Genomic DNA, 24,083 nt, shown 5'->3' with positions numbered 1-24,083 from the left:
CTAGCACATTCATTTGCAGAGATGCAAACAGAACGAGGGGCAGTAAAAACCAGAATGAATAATGCAGAAGAAGGAATCAGTGATATGGAAGATAGAATAATGGAAATCACTCAATCCAGTCAACAGACAGAAAACCGAATCAAAAAACTGGAAAGCAATATGAGACCTATGGGATAATATAAAGCAGGCCAATCTATGCATAATAGGAATTCCAGAAGGAGTAGAAAAAGATAAGGGGATGGAAAATATATTTGAAGAAATTATCGATGGAAACTTCCCAAATCTAAAGGATACTGGGTTCAAGATACAAGAAGCACAGAGGGCCCCAAACAAACTGAACCCAAACAGACCCACACCAAGACACATCATAATAAAAATGGCAAAAGTTAGTGATAAAGAGAGGATCCTAAAGGCAGCAAGAGAAAAACAGAATGTTACCTACAAGGGAACCCCCATAAGAATATCAGCTGATTTCTCTACAGAAACATTACAGGCCAGGAGGGAATGGCAAGAGATATTTAAAGTGCTAAAAGGAAAAAATATGTAACCTAGAATACTCTATCCAGCAAGAATATCATTTAAAATAGAAGGGGAAATAAAAATTTTTTCCAACAAACAAAAACTTAAAGAATACAGCAACACAAAACCCAGGTTAAAGGAAATATTGAAAGGGCTTCTCTAAACCAAAAAGAAAGGAAGGAAAGGGAAGAAAAAAGAAAAGAAAAAAAAAAAAAAGAAGAGAAAGAACTAGGACTGAGGAAACTGCAATCAGAGAGCAGTCACTCAAATAAGCCAGCATACAGATTTAATCATGAACATGCTTCAAACAAAATAAAATTAAAAAGAAAAAAATAAAAAAGAGTCATCAAAACCATAAAATGTGGGCAAGGGATGTTAGGAAGTAAATAACCCTTTTTGTTTGTTTGTAAGTTTCTCTTCTTAATTTTAATATAGTAATGAAGTGTTTGAACTTACAGGACCATCAGGCTAAAACAGACAATTATGGAAAGGGGTTAGCATATTTAAAAAACAGGGCAACCAGAAGCCAAAACCAAATATTACATTTGCAAAAAATGAAAAAAAAAATACACTCAAGCAGATAATAACAGGAGACCATCCAACCAAAAAAAAAAAAAAAAAAAGAAAGGAAGAATGGAGAACCATAGAATCAACTGGAACATGAGGTTCAAATGGCAATAAATAATCATCTATCAATTATCACCTTAAATGTCAATGAGCTGAATGCCTCAATCAAAAGACACAGAGTGGCTGAGTGGATAAAAAGGCAAAATCCTTCAATACGCTGCCTACAAGAAACTCACCTTAGGACAAAAGATACATATAGATTGAAAGTGAAAGGGTGGGGAAAAATATTTCACGCCAATAAGCAAGAGAGAAAAGCAGGAGTCACAACACTCATATCAGACAAAATAGACTTTAAAACAAAAGACATAAGGAAAGACAAAGAAGGACACTATTTAATGATTAAGGGATCCATCCAAGGAGAAGATGTTACTATTGTCAACATATATGCCCCAAACATAGGAGCACCCAGATACATACAACAAATAATAACAGACATAAAGGGAGATATTGATGAGAATACAATCATAGTAGGAGACCTTAATACCCCCCTCACATCAATGGACAGATCCTCTAGACAGAAAACCAATAAAGCAACAGAGATCCTAAAGGAAACAATAGAAAAGTTAGACTGAATTGATATCTTCAGGACACTACATCCAAAAAAAGCAGAATACACATTCTTCTCAAATGCTCATGGAACATTCTCAAGAATCGACCACAAATTGGGACACAAAGCGTATCTCAATAAATTTAGGAGCATAGAAATTATCTCAAGTATCTTCTCTGACCACAATGCCATGAAATTAGAAATCAACCATGGGAAAAGCAAAGAGAAAAAACCTACTCCATGGAGACTAAACAACATGCTACTAAAAAACCAATGGGTCAATGAGGAAATCAAGAAGGAAATTAAAAACTACCTTGAAACAAATGATAATGAAGACACAACCTCTCAAAATCTATGGGATGCTGCGAAAGCAGTGCTCAGAGGGAAATTTATAGCAATCCAGGCCTTTCTCAAAAAAGAAGAAAGATCCCAAATGGACAACTTAACCCTCCACCTAAACAAATTAGAAAAAGAAGAACAAAAAAGTCCTAAAGTCAGCAGAAGGAAGGAAATTATAAAGATCAAAGAAGAAATCAATAAAATAGAGACTCAAAAAACAATAGAGAAAATTAATAAAACCAAGAGCTGGTTCTTTGAAAAGGTAAACAAAATTGACAAACCCCTGGCCAGACTCACTAAAAAGAGGAGAGAAAGAATCCAAATAACCAAAATTATAAATGAAAAAGGAGAAATCACAATGGATACAGCAGAAATACAAAAAACCATAAGAGAATACTATGAACAACTATACGGCAACAAGTTTGACAATCTGGAAGAAATGGACAATTTTCTAGAATCTTACAGCCTGCCAAAACTGAATCAAGTAGAAACAGACCAACTGAAGAGACCAATCACTAGAAATGAAATTGAAGAGGTCATAAAATCACTCCCTACAAATTAAAGTCCAGGACCAGATGGCTTCACAGGTGAATTCTATCAAACATATAAAGAGGAATTGGTGCCCATCCTCCTGAAACTCTTTCAAAATGTTGAAGAAGAAGGAATACTCCCAAAGACATTCTATGATGCCACCATCACCCTCATTCCAAAACCAGGCAGAGATACCACCAAAAAAGAAAACTATCGCCCAATATCATTGATGAATATAGATGCAAAAATTCTCAATAAAATCTTAGCCAACCGAATCCAACAACATACCAAAAAAATTATACACCATGACCAGGTTGGGTTCATCCCAGGTTCACAAGGATGGTTCAACATACGCAAATCAATCAGCATCATACAACACATTAACAAAAAAAAAGTCAAAAATCATATGATCATCTCAATAGACGCAGAAAAAGCATTTGACAAAGTTCAACATCCATTCATGATCAAGTCCCCTGCCAAAGTGGGTATAGAGGGAACATTCCTGAATAAAATCAAAGCCATTTATGATAAACCCACAGCAAATATAATACTCAATGGGGAAAAACTGAAAGCCTTCTCACTCAAATCTGGAACAAGACAGGGATGCCCACTCTCACCACTGCCCTTCAACATCGTTTTGGAAGTCTTAGCCACAGCAATTAGACAAACAAAAGAAATAAAAGGCATCCATATAGGAAGAGAAGAGATCAAACTGTCACTGTATGCAGATGACATGATACTATACCTAGAAAACCCTAAGGACTCAACCCCAAATCTCCTTGAACTGATTAATAAATTCAGCAAAGTAGCAGGATATAAGATTAACATTCAGAAGTCAGTTGCATTTCTGTATACCAGCAATGAAACATTAGAAAAGGAATACAAAAATACGATACCTTTTAAAATTGTACCTCACAAAATCAAATACCTCGGAATACACCTGACCAAGGAGGTAAAAGACCTATATGCCGAGAACTATAAAACTTTAATCAAAGAAATCAGAGAAGATGTAAAGAAATGGAAAGATATTCCATGTTCCTGGATTGGGAAAATCAATATTGTAAAAATGGCCATCCTACCCAAAGCAATCTACAGATTCAATGCAATCCCTATCAAATTACCCATGACATTGTTCACAGAACTAGAACAAACAATCCAAAAATTTATATGGAACCACAAAAGACCCAGAATCGCCAAAGCAATCCTGAGAAACAAAAACCAAGCAGGAGGCATAACTCTCCCAGACTTCAAGAAATACTACAAAGCCACAGTCATCAAAACAGTGTGGTACTGGTACCAAAACAGACAGACAGACCAATGGAACAGAATAGAGAATCCGGAAATAAACCCTGACACATGTGGTCAATTAATCTTTGACAAGGGAGGCAAGAACATAAAATGGGAAAAGGAAAGTCTATTCAGCAAGCATTGCTGGGAAACCTGGACAGCTGCATGCAAAGCAAGGAAACTAGAACACACCCTCACACCATGCACAAAAATAAACTCAAAATGGCTGAAAGACTTCAATATACGACAGGACACCATCAAACTCCTAGAAGAAAACATAGGCAAAACACTCTCTGACATCAACATCATGAATATTTTCTCAGGGCAGTCTCCCAAAGCAATAGAAACTAGAGCAAAAATAAACCCATGGGACCTCATCAAACTGAAAAGCTTTTGCACAGCAAAGGAAACCAAAAAAAAAAACAAAAAGACAACTTACAGAATGGGAGAAAATAGTTTCAAATGATGCAACCAACAAGGGCTTAATCTCTAGAATATATAAACAACTTATACAACCCAACAGCAAAAAAACCAATCAATCAATGGAAAAAATGGGCAAAAGACATGAATAGACATTTCTCCAAAGAAGATATACAGATGGCCAGCAAACACATGAAACAATGCTCAACATCGCTGATTATAAGAGAAATGCAAATCAAAACTACCATGAGATACCACCTCATACCAGTCAGAATGGCCATCATTAATAAATCCACAAATAACAAGTGCTGGAGGGGCTGTGGAGAAAAGGGAACCCTCCTGCACTGTTGGTGGGAATGTAAACTGGTACAGCCACTATGGAGAACAGTTTGGAGATACCTTAGAAATCTATACATAGAACTTCCATATGACCCCACAATCCCACTCTTGGGCATCTATCCGGACAAAACTCTACTTAAAAGAGACACGTGCACCCGCATGTTCATTGCAGCACTATTCACAATAGCCAGGACATGGAAACAACCCAAATGTCCATCGACAGATGATTGGATTCGGAAGAGGTGGTATATATACACAATGGAATACTACTCAGCCATAAAAAAGAATGACATAATGCCATTTGCAGCAACATGGATGGAACTACAGAATCTCATCCTGAGTGAAATGAGCCAGAAAGACAAAGACAAATACCTTATGATATCACTTATAACTGGAATCTAATATCCAGCACAAATGAACATCTCCTCAGAAAAGAAAATCATGGACTAGTCAGATTCGCTAACCACTGAGCCATGAGGGGAATCCCGAATTTGGGTTCTTTCACTTTACATAATGCAGTTGAAATTCATTCATGGTGTTGTGTATGTGAGTATTCCATTCCTTTTAATTGCTGAGTAGTATTCTACTGCATGGATGCAATCGTAACTTGTTTACCCATCAATCTGTTGAAGGACATCTTGGTTGATTTCAGTTCTTGGTAATCGTGATTGAAACTGCTAAAAAATATCGGAATGTTTTGTGTGAACACAAGTTTTCAGTTCTCTCAAGAGGAAATGGACTGCTAGGCTGTAGGTAAAGTTATATTTAATTTTCTAAGAAATTGCCGATCTGTTTTCCAAGGTGGCTGTAGCATTTTATATTCCCACCAACAATGAATGAGAATATGAGTTGCTCTACATTCTCATCAATGCATGATATTATCGGTTTCTTTGATTTCACCCCAACTAATGGGCATTTAGTGGTATCTAGTTTTTAAACTGCATTTCCCCAGTAACTAATGATATTCAACATTTTTCCATGTGTTTATTTGATTATATATGTATATATATATAGTTTAATACAAAAAATGCATTATATATGTATGTGTGTGTGTATGAACACACACATATATAACCTTCTTTGGAGAAGTATCTGTTCAAATCTGTTACCCTTATTTATTCATTTTTATTTTTATTTTTTGCTTTTTAGGGCTGCACCTATGGAAGTTCCCATGCTGGGGGATGAATCAGCGCTGCAGCTGCCAGCCTACACCTCAGCCACAGCAATGCCAGATTCGAGCCAAGACTTCAACCTACACCACAGTTCATGGCAAAGCTGGATCCTTAACCCACTGAGCAAGGCCAGGGATGGAACCCGAATCCTCAGAGATACTAGTCAGATTTGTTTCCACTGTACTATAATGGGAACTCCATGTTACCTTTTCCAAAAATTGAGTTGTTGATTCTCCAAATACTGAGTTTTATTTTTAAATTTTATTTATTTATTTATTTATTTTTGCTTTTTAGGGCCATATCTGCAGCATACAAAAAGTTCCCAGGCCAGAGGTCAAATCAGAGTTCCAGTTGCCAGTCTATGTCATAGCCACAGCAACGCAGGATCTGAGCCCCATCTATGACCTACACCACAGCTCATGGCAACACCGAATCATTAACCCACTGAGTGAGGCCACAGATTGAACCCACATACTCATGGATACTATTTGGATTTGTTTCCACTGCACCACAATGGGAACTCCTCCCTAATACTGAGTTTTATGATTTTGAAAATATATTCTGGATATAAGAATATATTTCTTTATCAAAAGGTGGATTTGCAAATATTTTCTCCCAATTCTTACCAGCATCTTTTGAAGAAGTTTTTACTTTGATGAAGTCTAATTAATCAATGTATTCTTTCATGAACTATTATTTATCTGTAATATTTTTTAAATCTTCCCCCAAAGGTCATAAAGATTTCCCCCTATATTTTCTTCTAGAATTTTTGTAGTTTTAGGCTTTATATTTATATTGAGGATCCACTTTGAGCTCATTTTTGTATGTGTTTGTGAGATATGGGTCAAGGTTCATTTTTTGCATATAGATGACCACTTGCCCCATCACTGTTAAAATAATTATTCTTTCTCCATTAGATTCTTTGCTATTTGTGAAAAATCAATTTATCATAAACACATGGACTACTTTTTGGACTCTCTATTCCATTCCATTTGTTAATCTTTATCCCAATACAATAACTATAGTGATTGCTGGAGCTTTATGTTTTGGAGTCAGACAGTATAAATTTTTCATCCTTGTTTTTCTTTTTAAAAGTTACTTTGGCTATTCAAGACCCTCGTATTTCCTTATGAGTTTCAGATTCAGCTGTTAATTTCTACCAAAAATTTTGTTAGAATTTTGATTGAGATTGCATTGAATCTATAGACCAAGTTGGCAAGAACAGACATCTTAATTTTGAGTGTTCTAATCCATGGACATATTATATCTGTTCATTTAAGTCTTCCTTGATTTCTCTCATCAGGTGTTTTCGTAGTTTTTTGGCACACAAATATTGCAAATATTTTTACTGGATTTATGCCTAAGTGTTTCCTGTTTCTGTTGCTATGATAAATTACAGTTTTTCATTATAATTTCCAATTTTTCATTGCTAGTACAGAGAAATATCACTGATTTTTGTGCACTGACACTATAGCCTGTAAATAAAATCAAATATTAATTCTAGTAGGTTTTTTGTTAGGCCTTGTGGCATTTTCTATAGACAATCATGCATCAGCAAATAGAAATGTTTCCTTATTTCTTCCTTCCTAATCTGTATGCCTTCTATTGTTTTAGTTAGGATTGCCAGAATGATTTTGAATAAAAGTAGTGAAAGCAGACCTCACTGCCTTGTTTTCAATTTTACTGGGAAAGCATTAAGTCTTTCACCATCAAGTATGATGTTGGCCATAGGTTTCTTGTAAATGTCCTTTATAAAACTGAGAAAGATTCACTTAATTCTTGGTTTTCTGAGATTTTAATCATGAAAAGATATTGAATACTGTCAAAAGCTTTTCTGGGAGTTCCCGTCGTGGCGCAGTGGTTAACGAATACGACTAGGAACCATAAGGTTGCGGGTTCGGTCCCTGCCCTTGCTCAGTGGGTTAACGATCCGGCATTGCCGTGAGCTGTGGTGTAGGTTGCAGACGCGGCTCGGATCCCGCGTTGCTGTAGCTCTGGCGTAGGCCGGTGGCTACAGCTCCGATTCAACCCCTAGCCTGGAAACCTCCATATGCCGCGGGAGCAGCCCAAGAAATAGCAACAACAACAAAAGACAAAAGACAAAAAAAAAAAAAAAAAAGTTTTTCTGCAACTATTGAAATGATCACTTTTTTTTTTCCTTTAGTCTGTTCACATGATGACTCTACATTGATTTTTTTTAATGTTGAACCATCCTTGCCTTCCTGGGAAAAGCTTACTTGGTCATGATTTATATAGTGTTGGATCCAATTTGCTAATATTTTGTAGAGGAATTTTGTGTCTATGATCATGAGGGATGCTGGTTTACAATCTTATTTTTCAATAATGTCTTTGCCTGGTTTTCGTATCAGAGTAATGCTAGGAAAATTTTCCAGTCTTTCCAGCAGTGGCAGTCACTCTCTTCTTCCAGGCCTATACCAGCGAAGAAGTGTATCTCCAGGATCCTGCCTTATCTCCTGATCTTTCTTTTTATAGAGGTCTGTGGAAAAAAGACTCCAAGTGGGAGTATATCAGTAGCTTGTATCAGTAGCTACTATGTTTGACCTTTAGCAATTCATTTTTAAAAAGTTTAGTCAGTGGAATTCCCTAGTGGCTCAGCAGATTAAGGATCTGGCATTGTCACTGCTGTGGCACGGGTTGAGGCTGTGGTATGGTTTCAATCCCTGGCCTGGAACTTCCATATGTTACAGGCATAGCCAGAAAAAAAAAAGTTTAGTCAAATACATCCTATCTGCTTGTATGGTGCCTAATGCCCCTTCCTGTGACTGTGCTCTGGCACAGTGAGACAGTTCTTTAGAAGAATCTGTCTTTCTGTGGACTTTAGGCTACTTAGTTGCTCTGCATCATAAGTCTTCTGATGGGTTCAAGATATATTATGATTTTGTAGTTTATCTGACATTTTATTATAGTTAGGAGAAGTGACACTCTCCATTCCTCCTAGGTGGAAACAGAACACCCAAATTCAGCAACATTTTAAAGTGAATTTCTATTTTATTAATCAATAATAGCATTGATTTGTGAAAGACACATTTATTTGGATTCTACTTGTCACACATTTGCATTCATAGGTTGAGGGCAGATTTATTAGTCTGTGCCCCATCCTCTCCATATCAGAGATCCACACAAATGGTTTTTAAATCAATGTCATACTTTTTGAGGAAAAAAAAAAAAATCAATAAACTTTTAACTGTGATTTTTTTTGGCCATACTCATGACCTGCAGAAGTTTCTGGGCCAGGGACAGAACCTGTACCACAGCAGTAACCAAAGCCAAAGCAATAATATCAGATCTTTAACCTGCTGAGCCATCAGAGAACTCCTCAACTCTGACTTTTAAACTGCTAAAAATCAATTCTGAGAGCTACTCTAGTTAAGCTATATTTCAAATACAAAGGCAAAAATCACCACTTTATTAAAGAATAAAAATGATTTCACTTGCACATATGGTTAGAAATAGTTTCTACATACACATAAGTTTTGAATTTCCTAATTTTCGCATATTTATATAAGTCATAATCACTCACTGTACGTAAGGTAAAAAAGGTACTAAGATGGTTAGGAATTAAACTCAAGACACAATGTAAAAAAAAAAAATCCATCTGTGATTTCCTACAAAAACATAACTTGCTTTTGATAAATTATTGCATTTACATTAATTACTTTTAGCACTTTGATAAATACTTCCCAAGCAACATGTCATCCACAAATAAGAAAACTGAAAAGTGCTGTGATTTTCAAACAACTTTGACAACTAATCTGTCCTAGCATTTAACCATAAAACATATATTCTAACTTTTTCCCATTAATTATAATAGAGCACGTTTGACTTTCTAGTTATTCCTTATTATAAGGGTCTTAAAAATTTTTTTTAATATAATGATTTTTATTTTTTTTCCACCATAGCTGGTTTACAGTGTAGGGCCTTAAAATTTTAAGAGAGAAATGAAAGAAGAAAAATATTTTTTAAAGTGAACTATTTTAATACATCACTTTATAGAATTTAATTGTTCCTCAGTTCATAATAAATAAATGGATTTAAAATTAGTCTCATTTATATATTGAAGAAAGTTATCTTACACAGTAAAAGGGAAAAAATTAAAATGACTCATTAAAACACTTGAAAGTTGCTTTCACTATAAAACTATTAGACATTAATCTTGACATAGATAAGTGGTATCATGTGGTCAAAAATATATGCAATGAATTCAATACCAAAAGAAAGAGTTTTACTCTTAGACTCCAAGGATAACAACTGTCAGAACAATCAATTATTTCATATCAAAATCTGAAAGTAATAATCAAGGGGAGAGGCAGGGAGACAAGGACTACAGATTTCCCAAAAGCATAGTGCTAGAATATATGACCTACCGTATTTTCAGACAACTTTTAATGGATGTCACTGAAACCTCTGCCACTGCTAGTCAATTGCTTGATTTCTTTATATACACTGCAAGTCAACTGCTTGACTTTTCTTCATATACACATATACACTTCATATACACATATACACATTGCATTTCAAAGTGAAATACACCATACTTTTTCCCGAAACAGGCATAATTTGAGGTTCAAACATTCTTATCTGTCAGAAAGATGTACTATTGATTCCCTTGAGATAAGGTGAATTTCCTTCATTATCTTCATGGCCTTTGCCTATAAGAGATAGGACTGAATTTCTTTAAGGTCCTGAAAGTCCTAGAGGATTATTTTGGCACTCTAACTCTACTATTCTCTGAAACATTTGTCAATGTAGCAGAGTTTCAACAGAGAAAAAAATAAAACCTACAAAATTTATGGGAAAAAAATTATAACTGACTGTATGTGCCAAGGCAATCATATTCATTCAAAAAATACTCAGTATAGAGATATGTATCAATTATAGAGTGAAACATTTGGCTTCTATTTAAAATATTCTATTTGTCTTGGTCAAACTGACATAGGTCTGCTCCCCTAACTTCTATATTAGATGTAAAATTTTCCACATATGGAGTTCCCGTCGTGGCGCGGTGGTTAACGAATCCGACTAGGAACCATGAGGTTGCGGGTTCGGTCCCTGGCCTTGCTCAATGGGTTAAGGATCCGGCGTTGCCGTGAGCTGTGGTGTAGGTCACTGACGCGGCTCGGATCCCGCGTTGCTGTGGCTCTGGCATAGGCCGGTGGCTACAGCTCCGATTCAACCCCTAGCCTGGGAACCTCCATATGCCGCGGGAGCAGCCCAAGAAATAGCAACAAAAACAACAACAACAAAACAACAACAAAAAAGACAAAAGACAAAAAAATTTTCCACATATTATCTAAAATACGACCCAAATGAACCTTTCCATAGAAAAGAAAATCATAGACTTAGAGAATGGACTTGTGGTTGCCAAGGCGGGGCGGGGAGGGAGTGGGCTGGACTGGAAATTTGGGGTTAACAGATGCAAACTGTTGCCTTTGGAATGGATAAGCAATGAGATCCTGCTGTATAGCATTGGGAACTATTATCTAGTCAATTAAGATGGAGCATGATGGAGGATAATGTGAGAAAAAGAATGGTATTTGTATGTGTGACTGGGTCACCTTGTTGTATAATAGAAAACTGACAAAACACTAAAGCAGTTATAATGGAAGAAATAAAAATCATTTAAAATAAAAAAAATTAAAATTTTCCACATATTAAATACAATTGTTCCAAATTCTAAGTAAAATTTCCTCTTACTAGCTAACATGTTGATTTCATTTTTATTATTTTTATTGACATTAACTGTTAATTGGATTTTATTTCATGATATTGTTAGTCAACAAAAATTTAATTATTGCCGTCTTGTGGTCAGACATTCATGAGGTGAAACTGAAAACAATGTCTCATTTCATCATATATAGTAGCATTCTCCAAGAAAACAAAATTCATTTATAATTTTAAGAAATTATAATTTTAAAAAATTACATTAAATATACAGTCATTGACAGTGACTATGAATGGTAACTGTACTTAGTAGAAGGACATCAACTCAGTCCTATATTATCATAGGAAGATTCATTTGCTCTTATCTATACACTGTCATGAATAATTTTTAAATATAATGAGAAAAGCTTTACAGGCAACTTTCCATAGGATTCCAAAATACAGTATTAACCCTATTGTACCAATTCATTAGGTTAAAAAAAAAAAAAAAAGGTCAGGAGGGCAAGAGAGGAACAGAAAACAAGAAGAAAAGTAAAAACCTAAATCTCATATAGCATAGTCTTAAGCACTTCCTCATTCAGATCCTCAAACTGCCAAATGCTTAGTTACACATGCAATTATATTGGCATTCAATACAGGAGATAAAAAACACAATTATAAAAGCAAAGAAAAACATTTCATTACTCAAAATAGTCATAATACTTCTACCTGGACTGTAGATAGAAAGTTTTTAAACAGAAGATATATTCATTTCTACTGTCAAATTTCAGAATTTAGGTTATATAAATTTAAATAACTAAGAAGCAAGAAAGCAAAAGAAGCACATGGCTAACAGCCTTGCAGAAACACAAAGACAACACCAAAATGCTGTGATGCTGACTGTAGCATTACTGTTCAACCACACGATTTTGATAATCAGTAAAGTTCACTCATTTAATAACATTTAACATGAGAATCCTTTGGGTTTGGGGTTGTACTTATTGATCAAGTCACCACACAACAGAAACAGTCTATACAAAGCACCTTAACAGCCATAACTACTGCCTTTATCATATTATAATTTAAAATAGACAGCTATGATACAGATTCAGACTTCTATATAGATAAAAATACACTGACATTCAATTATACAAGAACCAAAATGTAAGACTGAGAGAAAAATACTACCTGAGAGTTTTTAAAATTCATTAGATATAGTGTTTATTGGTAAAAATAACAAATAAATACTCAAATATCATGCCAGATTCTTTATCTGAATGGATTAAATGAGGGAAAACAACTTAGAGACAAGAATAAGACTTAAGAGAAGTAAAGAATATATTTGTTCAATATTAGGACAAGTATCAAACTATTACATTTTATAAGAAAACGTCTTGCCTTATAAAATATAAGTATTACATATTTGTTCAATATCACAAGTATCAAACTGATTATACTTTACATAAAAACAAGTCTTTAAAAAAGTAAAAATTCCCATTATATATTTATTCAATATTACAAATATCAAACTATTACAATATTGCAAGAAAACAAATCTTACTTTGTTGTGGCTGAAGTGAAATGTCAGATTTACTTCTTACATGTATTAAACGACTTTGAACAGGCTTGTGTTCAACTTGCTTAACATCTTGATCTTCCTTTTGTTGGTACTAAAGAATTTAAGAAATGAAGTCATAATATTATTTTTAGTTACTTTATAAAGATTTGAGCAATTAAATTGTTTTAGTACATAAAATTTGAATATTATGCATACCCCCTAATTACCAAATGGGCAAAGGAGTATATATTACTAAAGAAAAAATACTGCAAATAAAATTTTTTTTGAAAGATTTGAGTAATATATACAGATTTCAAATAATCAAATCATTTCCATTTTTACTAGAGAATTCAGAGCTACTTATAAATCAACTATTCCAGATATACACATGATGGATTTAGACAGGATAAAAACTTAATTTTAGGCAGTAAGCACTCTCATATAACCATTTTTGCATAAAATGAAAATTTGCATAATGTACTGCAATTTTCAAAGAGCTTTTATATATAGTAACATCATTTAATTCTCACAAGTGTTGAGTAGGTATTGTTATCCTCCTTTGCCATTCAAGAAATGTATACTCTACCACAAGCCCCATCATCTCTTCCTCACCCATACTTTAACCATATTTGAAATTCACAGTAGTCACAAATTCCTTCACAATCATACATTACAAATTATGAGGACTTTAGCCATTGTCTTTCTTCCCTTTCCTGTTTTGTGAGTCTAATTATGAATGAGTCTCTGATAACAGTTATCATATTTGCTTTAAAAGGAACTTAAAATGGTACCTCTGAACTCTTATCAACAGATACTCAGGGAAGAATCTGAAACCCACTCCACATAGACTCAGGTGTAACCAGTTCCGGCAGGTCCCTATTTATCTACAGATAACAATAAGCAGCTTTAGACTGCAATAGTAACAACTAGCCTTAACTCTGGTCTTCTAAGTTTATAGCCATTAGTCACATAGGTTTCTGCCCTGAAGGAAATATTATTCGGTGTTTATTTCTAAGATAGGTATTATGACCATCTTGGGCTGCTTCAACTTAGAACCTTTCTATAGGTTCCCTTGCTTAATGACAGGGATTAAGAGCTGTTTTATGTTATGAAGCTAAACTGCCTGTATTCAAATCTGGCTAAGACATTATCTAGCTTTGACCTGGGGTAGGTTACATAACCCCCCAATACCTCAATTTCCTCATTCATAAAATGGAAACAGTAGCTACTTCAATTAAGTTGTTTTAAGGAGTAAATGAGTTAAATATGTAATAAACTTAGAACAGCATCTGGCAGAGTAAGCACTATAAACAGTTTGTGCTATTGCTATTATTAACCATATTTCCTTGTTAACAAAGGAATTTTTTTTCCCCCTTTGGTCTTTTTAGGGCTGCACCCGCAGTACATGGAAGTTCCCAGGCTAGGGGTCGAATCGGAGCTACAGCTGCAGGCCTACACCACAGCCACAGAAACTCGGGATCTCAGCCGTGTCTGCAACCTAACCACAGTTCACAGCAGTGCCAGATCCTTAACCCACTGATAGAAGCCAGAGATCAAACCTGTGTCCTCATGGATATTAGTCAGGTTTCTTACTGCTGAGCCACAATGGGAACTCCCAACAAAGGAATTTTTTCTGAAGCTGTTCTTCTGGTAACACTTTGCAGTTTTGCTTTAAAACAGGCCAATATTAAAGGAGAGTAATCTTTCTTATTTATTTTAGGGTCACAGGTGCAACATATGGAAGTTCCCAGGCTAGGGGTTGAATCAGCACCGCAGCTGCTGGCCTACACCACAGCCACAGCAACGCACCAGCTCCGAGCTGCACCTGGGACCCATACCTCAGCTCATGGCATGCCAGAGCCTTAACCCACTGAGAGGACTGGGGATCGAACACGCATCCTTATGTATGATACCATCTGGGTTCATTTTCACTGAGCCACTATGGGAACACCTCTTTTACTCTTTAAGTATCTTAAATGATATATAATTGACAGACAACAATGTACATATATTTAAAGTGTATTATTTGCTAAGTTTTGACATACATATATGTTCATGAAGCAATCATCAAAATCAAGACAATCTCAAAGGTTTTCTCATAACCTTTTCTTAATCCCTCCTATAATTACAGTTTGCATTTTCTAGAATTTTATATAAGTGAAATCATGAAGTATGCACTCTTTTTAGGGGAGGGGGGGAGGGAGGTCTGGCTTTTTTCCCTCCACATAACTTTTGTGAGAATCATCCATTTTATTATATGTATCAGTAGTCCATGGCTTTTGACTGCTAAGGAGTATTCCATTTTATAGACATGCCTCAAGTTGTACATCCAACAACTGACAGACATTTATGTTGTTTCCAGTTTGGGGCTACAACAAATAAAGCTGCTATGAACATTCATGTGCAAGTCTTTGCATAGACATATGTTTTAGTTTTTCTTGGGTAAATAAATAACTAGGAGTGAAATGTCTGGGTCAAATGGTAGGTACATACTTTTTTAAGAAACTGCCAGACTGCTTTCCAAAGTGGCTGAAATCATCTTACATTTCCAACCAGCAGGATATGAGACTTTAAGTGCTCCGTACCCTTGCCAAAACTAAGTCTTTTTAATTTTAGATGTTTTAATGGGTATGTAGTATTGCCTTGTGGTTTTAATTGGCATTTTCCTAATGATACTGATGCTGAAAACCTTTTCACATGCTTATTTACCATTAGTATATCTTCCTTGGGTAAGGCATCTGTCCAAAGATTTTATCCATTTTTAATCGGGTTGTTTTCTTAATACTGAATTCTGCGAGTTCCTTATATATTCTGGATATAAGCCTTTTAACAGATAAGTGATTTGCCATTATCTTCTCCCAATCTACAACTTGTCTTTTCTTCCTTTTAATAGTGTCTTGAAGAGTAGAAGTTATTTTTGATAAGACCAGTTTATTAATTTTTTCTTTCATGGATTGTGCTAGTAGTATCATTTTTCCCTATCCCAAGGTCACAAACAATTTTTCTTTTATTACAGAAGTTATGAACAGATATTTATTCATTACTGGTTTTTCCCTGATCTTTCCTTGGTCACAGGTTATCAATACTGAACCCTACCTAATGGTGTGTTCCATAAACAGTCTTCATTTTATATTTTTTTTGGCTTTCATCCTCAACACTATGCAGTGCTACACCATACTATACCATGACTATTTATTGAATGAAGTAAGCCACAGTGAGAAATGTACTGCTATTACACAGATAAAAAACTGTAATTAATAACATGAGCATTTTTTTTTAACATCTTGGTGAGTAATTAACCTATTTTTTCAGTACACAAGCTTGCACAGGCCATTGGCTTAACTCAGGATAAAATATCTTATGATTAAAAAAAAAAAGGAGTTCCCATCATGGCACAGCAGAAACAAATCCAACTAGGAACCGTGAGGTTGCAAGTTTGATCCCTGGCCTCGCTCAGTGGGTTAAGGATCTGGTGTTGCTGTGAGCTGTGGTGTAGGTCACAGATGCAGCTCGGATCCCACATTGCTGTGGCTGTGGTGCAAGCCAGCGACTAAAGCTCCAATTAGACCCCTAGCCTGGGAACCTCCATATGCCGTGGGTTTGGCCCTAGAAAAGACAAAAAAAAAAAAAAAAAAGATTTACAGCCAGACTTGACTAGCAAAAAAAGGAGGCATGATTTGAGGCTGACTCTAAAGACTGTGATCTTGACAGTGAACTATGCTAAGGCAATACTGTTACCATTCTGATTTAGGTAAAGGACAAGTGCTATTAACTGGGTACCTGAGGAAAATCTGTAGCTGCTACTGATAATTTAACATCATTTTCTTGTGCTGTCAGTAGCGTTTTGGGAAGAGCAACATGAGGATGTGGCTGTAACTCCAATTCTTCCAAACTCATTGGACCATGACTAGCACAAGAATCTTCATAAACACCACCTGTTATCAAATATGTAACAAAAAGTTAAAATAATTTCTTAGAAAAAGAAAAATTGACTAAAATTAATATTTCTCACCTGCAGAATTAGAAGTACTTAAACAGAAAACACTGTCACCAAGGCTTCATTGCAATTAAAACCAAAAGCTCAAAGAGACTGTAAAAAGTACTTTTGTTCAAATAAATCTGTGGACTACTCCTAAGGTTGCAATCAACGAGTTGTTCCTACAGTTCACACCCAACACCCACGCCTACACACCAACTCCTAATATTCCAGTTTACCTTTTCAATCAATAAAAGTCAAGAGAATACTTTCTGTTTATAAGGTAATCTTAAAGCAAGGGGAAATCTCCTGATTAGAGAATGTTGGTATTGTTTAGCACATTCTGTAGACATTTTTCTTCGAACGATCAAGCGCCACTTTTCCTCATTCAAATGACATTTCAATTAAATCAATAAAAAGAAGACAATAAGCAGAGATAAATATTTAATAATAATATCACTGCACATTTATATTGTGCTTTGTACTCCAGGCACTTGTACATAATTTAGCTCATTAATCTGAATCTCACAATCATTCTGTAAGGTAGGATGATCAGACAGCTTTATTAAAAACTGTCTTTCCCTGACAAAGCTAAGGCTCAGGGAAGTTAACTGTCCAAAAATTAGAGTACCGGGTAAGCAAAGGAGTTAAAATACTCATCTTTCAACACCTAGTCAATGTTCCTTTTTTCACGTTTTTGCTAAATTATTTCTAAGAAAATTCTGTTTTTCCTAATTAATGGTCCCCTTGTAAATACAGCACAGTATAGTCTACTTCGTTTTAATCAAAAGAAATAGACCTGAAGCATTATACATAAACAAAATTGTTTTAAATGAAATGATATTCTAAAGACCCCACAGATGTTTTCCAATTATAGGTAATCTGTTGACAATTTCTTAGATATAGCAAATAATCACCCTCTGATTTTTTTATGTTAATCTATGTTTTAGGTAGATTTTGCGTAATACAGAATACATACGTTGACTTTAAGTTTTATCTTTGCAGTATTTGATCTGTACAAAACAATTCCTCAAAATTATTACGTTTCACCCTCATTTAATTATCTAGCATAATATAAGATTAATTTAAATAATAGTAATAATATCCATAGAGCAACTATTGTTCCAAGCCTTACATTAGCCTCTTTATACTCTGATATGGCTATTCCTATGTCATTTTTCCAACATTTTCTTAAGACTGGCAAATGAATTAAGATAAAAGAATTCACATATATAATGTTGAAAGGGAAGAGATTAAAAACTTTTCTGGCTGATTATAGAAAACCCAAGAGTCACTAGAGTGAGGGAAAAGAATTTTACTAGAATAAGAGAACTTGGTTATAAGATTAGATAGCAGAAAAATATATAAAAATCATTGTCTTTTCTCTATATTATGCAATATGCACCTAGAAATGGAAAAATAATCTTTTATTATAGTGACCAGAACAATAAAATTATTAAGACAAAAATGGCAAAAAGACAAAAAAAATAAAAATAAAAAAATAAAATTATTAAGAAAGGTATAGAATTCTAGAGTTCCCATTATGGTGCAGTGGAAATGAATCTGACTAGGAACCACTGGACTCGCTCAGTGGGTTAAGGATCCAGCGTTGCCATGAGCTGTGGTGTAGGTTATATTTAGAATAAAAAATACGGAAAAAAAATTCCTACCTCAATGAAAATTTATTTATTTATTTATTGTCTTTTTCCAGGGCCACACCCTCGGCATACGGAGGTTCCCAGGCTAGGGGTCTAATTGGAGCTGCTGCTGCCAGCCTACGTCAGAACCACAGCAACACCAGATCCAAGCCGCGTCTGCGACTTACACCACAGCAGCGACTTATACCACAGCTCATGGCAACACCAGATCCTTAACCCACTGAGAGAGGCCAGGGATCAAACCCACAACCTCACAGTTCCTAGTCAGATTCATTTCTGCTGAGCCACAACGGGAACTCCTCTTTCTGTATTTTAGATATTTTCTGTCATCTGTATTGCAAATTTCTTTTTCCAAATTTGTACTTCGTACATTGGCATTATTTATATTCTTTCCATATAATTTTTAAAAATTTTTATATAGTTATTTACATCTTTTATAAATAACTCCTGTGTTTTCATCGCATGGTTAGGTTTCTCCAGCACAAGTTTGTACCTGTAGTCTCCTGAATTCTTTTTACGAGTTCATATTTAGTATAAATTTGTACTAAATTGGAGCTACAGCTCCAATTCGACCCCTAGCCTGGGAATCTCCATATGCTGTAGGTGCAGCCCTAAAAAAAAAAAAAAAAAAAAAAAAAAAAAAGCAAAAAATAAAATAAAGTAAAATAAAATGCAGAACGAGCTCTTACAAAGTAACTTCCGTAGGTAACTCACAGAAGAGCAAATTCAAATATCCAACAAGCTTACAAGTAGTCAGACATTTCTGCTCTAGCACTGTTTACAATGGGGGGGGGAATGAAAATAAAGTAAATACCCATCAATAGAGCAACAACTGATAAATTATTGGTAATCCACATTAAAAGGTCTTATACAGTCAATATAAAGAATGAATTTAAGGAATACTATTTGACCTGGAGTAATTTCCACAGGGTTTACCAGATGAAAAAAAAAAAAAAAAAAAAACCACAGGCAAGTGTGCATGGATATGATCCCAACTTGCAAAATCACAACAAATACACACACATCATGTGTACCAATTATGTTACTGTATGTATGCATGCATATAATTATATGCATAAGTGAAAAAACCAAGAAGGTTACATATCAGAATCTTAACATAAGTTACCTGAGGTAAGGCATAAAATGGGATAGGAGAAAATGTGAGGAGGAGGGGTAGATGGAGAGCATCCCCAAAAAAGAACCCATAATTTAAAGTAATTCATAATACAATCACATTTTATTTTTACGTAAAAGAAAAAAATTTAAAAGACACAAGGTGATTGTGATAAAAGAAGAAAAAAAATTAAACGTAGAAACAAAGGAAGTATATAATCAAACAGCTCCCCAAACCATTAAAAGTGCCTAATAGGTTTCAGCTCATACTACACCCTATCATTTAACGTGTATTTACCAACCATGCTACATACTCTGCTGGATGACAGGGATATGACAGTGAACAAGATACAGTCTCCACTCTCAAGTGAGATTACAAACCAGTATGATCAGGGCAACATCAGGCAGGAGACAGTACAGGAATACACAGAGAGAGTGTATCTGACGGCATCTAACCTAATGCTAAGGGGTCAGGAGAAGATTCCATGACAGCAATCAAACAACATTTCAATTTGCTGTGTAACTTCTAAAAGGTACATTCATTGAGTATAATGTACATTAGTGAGCCCTCTGTTTAAGAGGGATGCTTAAAGTATTATTCCATTCAAGTCAAATTTAATGCTTGAAATATGAAATCCCTAATTTTACTTTTCTAGAATCTTATTGCTATGAAAAAGCAATCATAGTAGACTTTCAGAGAAGATTAAGTCCCCATGAATGGCCGGTGCCAGCAGCAGCTTTGGTTCTTTAAAGTCCAATAAATTATTCCATTTGGATGAAACCCAAAGGTACCTCAAATTCCACATGGATAAAACCCCACTCATTCTTATTTCCTCCTAATTCTGTCTTTCCTCCACATTCCCTCTCTCTCTCAGTGAATGCAAATACCGTCCATCTAATCATTCTAGCCAGAAACCTGGAGATTTCTTAGACCTTCTCTTCTTTTGCACCTCTTATATTGAAACTAAGTCTTGCCCATTCTCCTTAAATGTCTCTCAAATCTCCCTTTTTATATATTCTCACTAGTGAATAATGTCTCACCAGGTTTGCTTTAATAACTATATAAAAGCTGGAGGCTCCTTGCTCCCAGTCTTAATCCTTTCAATCTGTCCATCACAGTGCACCTCACATGAGCTTGCCAAATAAAAAGTAAACATGATCATATGGCTCATTTATGCAAAAATTTTTTTTCTTTTTTTTAGGGCTGCACCCTCGGCATATGGAGGTTCCCAGGCTAGGGGTTGAATAGGAACTACAGTTGCTGGCCTACACCACAGCCACAGCAACGCAAGATCTGATCCACATCTGCAACCTACACCACAGCTCATGGCAACACCAGATCCTTAACCCACTGAGCAAGGCCAGGGATCAAACCTGCATCCTCATGGACACTAGTAGGGTTCGTTAACCACTGAGCCACAACAGGAACTCCAATTTATATGTAATCCTTAAGGGAATCTGTGAATATCACAAAACATTCAGAATTTAGAGAAACTCGAGACTGAATTTTCCAAGGGAATAAATACAAAATAAGATTGGAATTCTTTTCTATTTTGCACACAAATGGACCTCTGCTGTCTTCCAGTAAATCCAAAAACAGCTTGGTATTATCATCCATATTCACATGGTTTCTGCTTACTCTCCCAATCTCATTGCATCCCAAGATCTAATTCACTGATAAAGTACTTACATGTCCCTGCTTAAGTATCACTGTCTGGCCATCCCCTTGTCTCACTGCATATTCTGCCTGGAAGGTTTCTCCTACACTTACTACAGGGTCATCATCTTTTTTTGTCTTTCTTTTTTTTTTTTTTTTTGTCTTTTTGCCTTTTCTAGGGCCACACCCGCAGCATTTAGAGGGTCCTAGGCTAGCGGTCTATTCAGAGCTGTAGCCACCAGCCTATGCCAGAGCCACAGCAACTTGGGATCTGAGCTGCATCTGTGACCCTACACCACAGCTCATGGCAATGCTGGCTCCTTAACCCACTGAGTGAGGCCAGGGATTGAACCCACAACCTCATGGTTCCTAGTCAGATTTGTTAGACACTGAGCCACGACAGGAACTCCACCATCATCTATTCATCATTGAGAATTCATTTCAAGTAAGCTCCCCACATATGAAGTCTTTCTTGACTGCCCTCCCCAGATACACTTGACCTGTACTCCCACCCTACATGGACTTCCTCACAATAACTGTAATAATTTACCACATGTTTTTGCCTTGTCATTTACTACCTCTACTAGAGAAAAAAACTCATTATGGATAGGGCCTTACCAGGTTTTATATTCCTTTTACCTAGAATGAACTTAGAGCAGAAATAAGCACTCAAAAAAATCTTTTCTGAATAGGTAAATGAACAAAATGGAACATGCATATCACACTTCATCATTTGGCTAATTCCTCTGAGATTCAGTTTCACATTGGCTCGTGTGGGAAACCTTCTCTGAGCCGTCATGTGTGGGCTATTTTTCCTCCGTGCTCCTACAGCAGTCTGCGCTGTTGCACTAATCACACAATATTATAATTGTTATCTTATTTCTCCTACACAAATCTGTAAACTCCCTTGAGGGCAGATGTCTACCATCTCTTATCTCAGGACTCTGATACAGTACTAATATGGCAGCAGGTACACATGAGGTATTCAATGTAAGTTTGCTAAGAAAATGAAGAGTTCTAATTGGTAGTTAAGTCCCAGGGTCCTCACAGTTTGTTCAAAATTCCAGTTTACATTTTAGGATTCTCAAGACAATTCTTCAAAGCCTATTTAGCATCTTTTTGTTACTCAATCCAACTTGAGAGCCTCAGAATTAGAAACAGTGGTAGGGGGCTATAGGTTGCCAAGTAGGACACTTTCTGCAAGTGAGCAGGGATACAGACAGGCAACATAATAAGATGGGAGCCTTTGTAAACGAAGTTATTAAAAATCAACAGGAAAGGCCTGAGATTAGCCAATAGCAAAAGTAATGATACATGGATTTCATTCTTCGACAGTAACCATAACGTAACAGGATATTTAAAACAAGAGGAACAAGCTAGTTCACTCTAGCACCGTCCTTTTAGGCAACTGTGCATAGTCTCTGGTTCTATTAAATACATTTGAAAAGATATTTTTACATACGCCAAGCATTACTAAAAAGAGTAACAGTCGTCATGTATCAAGCTAAGTGCTAACTATTTTACATGCATTGTCACCTACTAACTACTTTACATGGATTGTTATCCCTAATAACCTTATGAAGTAGATGTTTTTGTGGTAACAAACCTCTACAATGACCCCTAATACATGAGTCCTGGCAGTCGCACCTTTCTGTAATCCCCTATTATATTATTCCAGGATAGGTCTGTGTTATCAACAGAATGTGGCAGAAGAAATGACATGTCACATCTAAAATTAGGTTATGAAAGACACTGTGGTTTCCATCTTGGTTGCTCACTTTCTCTCAGGTCATCCACTCTGGGAATAGTCAGCTTTCGTGTCATGAGCAGCTGTATAGGAAGGTTCATGTAGTAAGGAACTGAGGCATCTTGCCATCAACCATGTGAGTGAGCCTGGAAAGCAGCTCCTCCAACCCTAGTTAAAGCTTTCAGATGACCAAAGCCTCACCAACAGCTTGACTACACCCTCAAGAGATCCTGAGAACCATGCAGATACGCCACTCCTAGATTCACGACTTTGCAAAACTATGTGAGACAATAAATGTTTGCTATCTTCAGCTGTTAAATTTTGCGGTAAACCTATTAAAATAATAATAATTTTAAAAATTGGGAGGTAATTTGCTACAGAGCAAAAGATAACTAATACACAAATATCATCCCCACTTCATAGATGAATTAACTTGGGCTCAAAAAGATTAAATTATTTGCCCAAATATACAGAGCTGGAAGTGATTCCTGAAACTCCAAAAGCTCAAACTCCTAGACATTCTCTTATACTGACTCATCTATATACTCAATCTTATGCCACATTACTTATTGTTTTTTCTAATTGAACAAAATAAATATCTACAATTTACCTACAACTAAAAATGCACTATACCCATAGGTAATCTGCTAGGTGCTACCAGGGTATAAGGGGGAGCTGAACAGGATGTATCCTCACGGATTTCACTTCTAACAAGTAAGTACCTCCTTGTTCCCAAGTACCAAGCAGCTCTCAAGTGATCTGCAAGAGCCATCTAGTGTCAATTCTATGTAATTGCAGTCTGCACAGTTGACAAAGAAACAAAAGTCACATTTTATGCCACTTTGAATCATAATTTAAAAGAATGTAAAAAATTTAATACTCTTATGCACATAAAATGAGAACAAATTCAAATATTACTTTACATTTATTGC

At 35.6% G+C, this 24,083-nt stretch overlaps 1 protein-coding gene across 21 annotated transcripts in view; it reads right to left on the bottom strand.

Moving 5' to 3' along the window:
- Positions 1–24,083, bottom strand: part of KIAA0586 — a 167,523-nt gene that overhangs the window by 34,208 nt on the left and 109,232 nt on the right. For 15 of the 21 annotated variants that reach the window (XR_014819805.1, XR_014819807.1, XM_084982227.1 and 12 more), the window contains 2 exons: positions 16,781–16,935; positions 13,004–13,112 (listed from right to left, as the gene is read on the bottom strand). Coding sequence is in view for 15 of the 21 variants with exons in the window: in XM_084982227.1 (XP_084838353.1) it covers positions 13,004–13,112; positions 16,781–16,935 (264 nt within the window). In the remaining 6 variants the exon portion in view is untranslated. Of the gene's footprint in view, positions 1–12,637; positions 13,113–16,780; positions 16,936–24,083 lie in introns of those variants that run through there. The other 6 variants (XR_014819808.1, XM_084982181.1, XM_084982191.1 and 3 more) reach the window with 3 other exon arrangements.

The sequence above is a fragment of the Sus scrofa genome, chromosome 1, assembly GCF_054392235.1.
Source record: "Sus scrofa isolate SSC_HxYL_T2T_F1_AM1 chromosome 1, Sscrofa_HxYL_maternal_Yorkshire_Landrace_v2.0, whole genome shotgun sequence".
Taxonomy (NCBI): domain Eukaryota; kingdom Metazoa; phylum Chordata; class Mammalia; order Artiodactyla; family Suidae; genus Sus; species Sus scrofa.
Note: the sequence above shows the minus strand (reverse complement) of the source record. Positions and strands in the feature narration are given on the sequence as shown.